The sequence below is a fragment of the Urtica dioica genome, chromosome 7, assembly GCF_054948205.1.
Source record: "Urtica dioica subsp. dioica isolate 48M chromosome 7, U.dioica_male_clone48M_v1_H2, whole genome shotgun sequence".
Lineage (NCBI taxonomy): Eukaryota > Viridiplantae > Streptophyta > Magnoliopsida > Rosales > Urticaceae > Urtica > Urtica dioica.
The window spans coordinates 43,947,127-43,951,932 of NC_142762.1; the positions used below are offsets into that span (position 1 = coordinate 43,947,127).

The 4,806-nt window shown below is 35.0% G+C and overlaps 1 protein-coding gene across 1 annotated transcript; it reads right to left on the minus strand.

Moving 5' to 3' along the window:
• Positions 1–1,346: 1,346 nt before the first annotated feature.
• On the minus strand, positions 1,347–3,697 carry LOC149391932 (uncharacterized). The gene is made up of 5 exons (XM_089620321.1): positions 3,233–3,697; positions 3,016–3,143; positions 2,826–2,938; positions 2,058–2,243; positions 1,347–1,570 (listed from the first exon to the last, which is right to left on the minus strand). The coding sequence occupies exons 1-5, from the start codon at positions 3,550–3,552 to the stop codon at positions 1,541–1,543; spliced, it is 777 nt and encodes a 258-aa protein (XP_089476447.1). The 5' UTR covers positions 3,553–3,697; the 3' UTR covers positions 1,347–1,540.
• Between the last annotated feature and the right edge of the window lie 1,109 nt (positions 3,698–4,806).

Genomic DNA, 4,806 nt, shown 5'->3' on the forward strand with positions numbered 1-4,806 from the left:
CAGAGTAAATTTTTTGTAAATGTAATTATTTACGAAATATTTACAATAGTTTTTTGGCTATTTACGAAAAATTTACAAAACGTAGGCTAAAACGCAAACGTTTATGTGGCTTATATAGCTAATTTTTTATAAAAAAAAAAACTGCATTTCGTAGTGGATTTTACGGTTGGAGCTCCGAGAAGTGCACTACGGTGGAAATGGCCGCCTAACACACACGTGTATGTAAAAATAAAATGGTCAACTCAACTTCTTAGATTTGATGTTTAAAAAAAAAAAAAACTAGTAATCTTAGATTAGAATAGCAGCTACGTAGGGTTATGAAAATGGCAGCGCTGAGACTGCAATGGGATTGAAAAGATAGTAAAGTCAATGATCTGGTGGATGATAGCGCAGAGTAGTAGTGGTAGTATCAAGATTGATGGGACATATTTAAACACAATCCAAAACTGTTATCTTCTGAGAGCTATAAATCGTCTTGTAAATCACACCTATTGAAACTAGGACCAAATATATATGCACATACATCAGTTTCTTTTTATGGATCTGAATTCTTGTCTAATTACTTTCCATTAGATCACTGATTCTGAATCAGGACCCCTCTCTATCTCTGTATTTTTTTTCCTTTATCTTCTGTTGACTTTCATTTCACTATATATCACTTTCCTTTTCGGCTGCGAGATTATGATTTTGCAGAATCAAGTCTTTTCTTTACCAGAAAAACAAAATCTCCTTTGTATTAGATTTTACAAGACACATTTTGTACGTTGCGATCGATTTTCTAATAGATTTGGATTGCAACATAATCCGAATCTAATGGCACGTGAAATTAATCAAACTCTTATTAGTGGTAAATTACAAGGCATCTTTCAATAACATATTCGTTATGCTAAGAGTTGAACCTAGCGACTAATTTTATAAACAATGCTAGAGAGATTGAGTTGACAGGCTTTAGCTAGTAAATTTAGGTTCCATTTCATTGGGCTTTGAGAGGCCTTCCATTGGGCCTATACCGGACTGCTAATCAGCCCTAACCCATTGAAGCTAAAGTGTCTGGAATCTTTTCTAAAAATAGTTTTTTTTTTTTTTTTTAAATTGCAAATAAGTTGGTTTTAAGATCGTATGTCACAACAACACAAGTCTAATCTGTTTTCTTCATGGTAAGCTTAAAAGTTTAGTTATTATTTTTTCTAATTTTTTTAAATAGTGTCAGCTTAGGCTTAATTACATAAAATTGACAAAAGTTTAAGGCAACAGAAATAATAAAACCAAAATGAACCAAAAAACATACGTCACTTATAAACTACTCTAAAAGCCTATTTGTACGAAATGCATAAAAGAAAAGGATGTATCTAAAAAAAATAATCTGCAAAAAAATAAATTAGGTTTCATCAGCCAAAATTTTGATATTACATATTAGGCAAAGCATTTCTGTATATATATAACGTGATACATGGCCTGAAAAATGTAAAAATCAACCGTAACAACTCTGCTGAACTCGAATTAAGGATGTTCTGTAATCACCAAATAGCCAATGGCAATGTCACCACCTTCGTATTAGTGACGTGAGCAACTGCAACGATGAAAAACCCGCTCTTTGGTTAAGAAATATCATCACAATAGGTAATATGTTTATCTGCTTATAGATGAGAAGTTTAATTCAGTTATTTTCAATATACTCCAACTAATATAGTTGGCTGGACCATTTTCACTTACCCGAATCCCAAAGCTCCAATGTTCTTATATTACTTATGTCTCAAGTTAGACTCAGCTGAATCTGATACTAGAATTTGCTTAGAGATGAACATGTTGAGACCTTTAGTTGAATTTGAAAGGTTAAAGTAGTAACTGTTTATTCAGTTCTGATTTAGCGCAAATAAGTCATTAGCAGGGTCATCAGGGTTTATGATAGGACTACCTCCTATAACTGTGAACCAAGTATTTTTGTTATTTTTAGATTTTTTTTTTAATAACCATAGCTTACTGTGAATATAATTGATTTTTTTTAATAACTACCCCGGGTCTCATCAGAGCCCAGCTAATTTGGAACATACGTATACCTCAAATAACTCGAATGGGCTGCCACTGCGATAAACGTCACTTTTCTTGGTTTTATCGGCGGGAAGGAAGGTATACAATAGTGCTCTCCATCCAATCAGCAAAAGGGCCGTGCTTCCCATCGTGACTAATGCGAAGCTAATCGCTGGAATATGGGCCGTCCTTGCAGTTCTTATCGCGATCCCTAACTGCCAAGAATTATAAGGTAAAAGAGAAAGAGGGTGTTATGAAACAGCTATTCAGCGTTCTTAAAAAAAAAAAAATAGAATTCGACAGTTAGTCCAAGCTACAAGTAAATCAACCACACAGTTGGTTGTTTTCTTGATAAATTACTGAATTCAAAGAGGTGCTAAAAATAATGAAGAGCCACCTTAGCGGGAAAAAAATATTTGAGTAATCGGTTCAATCATGAGGGATTTAATGGTCTCAGTTAAGTTGCTCGGTACAAGAAGAATATAACGTTTCAATAAGCGATTCGTGTATATCAACAAAGGAATCGCAATTAAAGAACAATGGCGAAGCACGCGAAGGTATTCGAATTCTGAAATAAGAATGGCTATTATGGCAGAAGGTACTTAGCGATGCACTTTTTCATACAAACATAAATTGTAATACTAATGTAAAGTAATAGACAGTCAAATTATTAGTAAAAAACATGGCAATAGTTACATATCAGCTGAAATCTTATCCTACCAATGCCTAATCAACACATTCCTTGATCATCAAGAATTCCTCACAAAATTAATAAATGAAGTTAGAACAGCACTCACAGGAATTCCAACAGCCCATGATTTCGCCGATGCTGCCAAGGCTTTCGATTTGCCATTGGCTCCGCGACCGTCCTCGCTATATCCCCCGAGAAAATAAGCGCCCAAGAACCAACCTGATCATACTCCGATTACCTCCTTATCTCTTTCAAAAATCTCAACTTGAAGTAAAAACAAGAAAACCAGAACATACCAGCAACAAAAGGATCAACTGTACGGAGTGTTTCGACGTCGAAAACCGAGTAGCCATGGCTGAATCTTCCGATAGCTGCGAACACAAGCAGCGCCAAAACATCCCCGCCGGCAAACAAAGCCACACTCCTGAGTTTTATCAAATTAAAAATTTAAGCATAATTTTCGATATAAAAAAAAAAAACGAAAACTAGGGTTTAGGAAAGTGATGAAATTACCCCCACTTCTTGAACCGTGCATAATAATCAGGTTTATCGAACTGAATTACACCTTCGAGAGGAACATTCTCGTCGCCGACGAAGACCGTCTCGCCGGAAGTGCTCGGAGGATTGGCCGGCAAGGTTTTCGAGGTTGCGGCGCCGGAATCGGTGCTTTTCTCGGCCTTCGCTAGAGTCAAAGATTTGGTCTTTTCGGAAAAGAGGAAGTGAGGTTTGTGAGAAGAGAAGGTTGAGCTCTGAATCAATGGCCGAGAAGAGCGAAGATGGCAAGTGCCGGCTGACAAAGCGCCGGTTGAACTAGCTTGGCTAATCACCAACATATTTGCCTTTGATGATGATGATTCAGTCAAGAAGAAAGTTTTATGATTTATCTTTATTTTGTTTTTATTTTTTGGCGGCCATTATGGATTAAAAATGTGAATAAAATAAAATAAAATTGACTGGTTTGGGATCGTTGGCCAACCAGATTTGTGGTTGTTTATATGGAACGGGATAAAATTAAAATTCATATGAAAGTTTGTGACTCCCAATTTGTTTTTCATTCGCTTATAGCTAAATTTGGATTGAGATCATTTAAAGTTAAATTGCTGCTAAAATACGCGAAGCAAAAAATAGTAGGTATATAAGTGTATCCGCAATTTATTTTAATTTTTTTACGAGAATTTTAAAATTTGCCAAATGATAGTTTGGGTCGATTTTTCTTTTTAATTTGAAATGATAAAACCTAAAATGAAATCGGTATATAGTTTCTGAAATCTCATTTTTTTTTCTTTATATTAATTCTTTGAGCATAGCTTTTGGATAATGAATAAGTTAAAACAATATAAATTCATCCACAAAAAATAAAATGTTCCTAATTTTATGAACACAAGTCTAGAGAGGGAAAAAAAATGAATATTTGATCTTGAATTTTTTTTAACAAGCAATGTTGCATATCGAGATAAACGATTGTTTGTACTAGTTTTTTTTTTTTTTTTTTTTTTTTTTTAAAGAAATTTTCATTAACAAAACAAAATTGGACAGAGGTTGGTACCTCTTTCATCAAGCAAATATTCTGAAATGAATATAAGAAGCAAAAGATAAACAAATAATACAAAGAAAGACAATGGATGATTGAGTCGAGTATAGACGTACTCGCAAGAACATACTCGTAAAAAATTCCATTAGACTCTTTCAACAAATATCTTTTGCAAATCCTAGAACGAGCAAGAACACTGCTAAAACCAAGCATGCGCTCTAAACTGGCAAACCTTCCCTCCAAACAATAACATTGTTTTTTTAGGTCTGGATGGGTGTTAGATCTAGAGAGCGATTGGAATCAATTGAGAAGAAGAAGATCTCATTGATTAAGTTGAGAATTACACAATACACGTATTTATAGTTCACTGCTAGATAAGAAAACGACGGTATTTACTAGGCTAGGACTAAACAATAAGGTAAAGAGTGAAACGACACGAGTTTAACTCTTTACACTAACAGCCCCCCGCAAGCCGAGCGTGGAGAGAGACTCAACGCGAAGCTTGGAGCGCAAGGCAGGGAACAGCAGACTCGAGATCGGTTTTGTGAGGACATCC

Excerpts from the sequence above, each read along its gene's own strand:
- LOC149391932 (XM_089620321.1), bottom strand. The coding sequence starts at position 3,552 with ATGTTGGTGATTAGCCAAGCTAGTTCAACCGGCGCTTTGTCAGCCGGC. Across the intron at positions 3,144-3,232 it reads GCACGGTTCAAGAAGTGGGG|GAGTGTGGCTTTGTTTGCCG; the intron begins GTAATTTCATCA and ends GATAAAACTCAG. Across the intron at positions 2,939-3,015 it reads AGTTGATCCTTTTGTTGCTG|GTTGGTTCTTGGGCGCTTAT; the intron begins GTATGTTCTGGT and ends GAGTATGATCAG.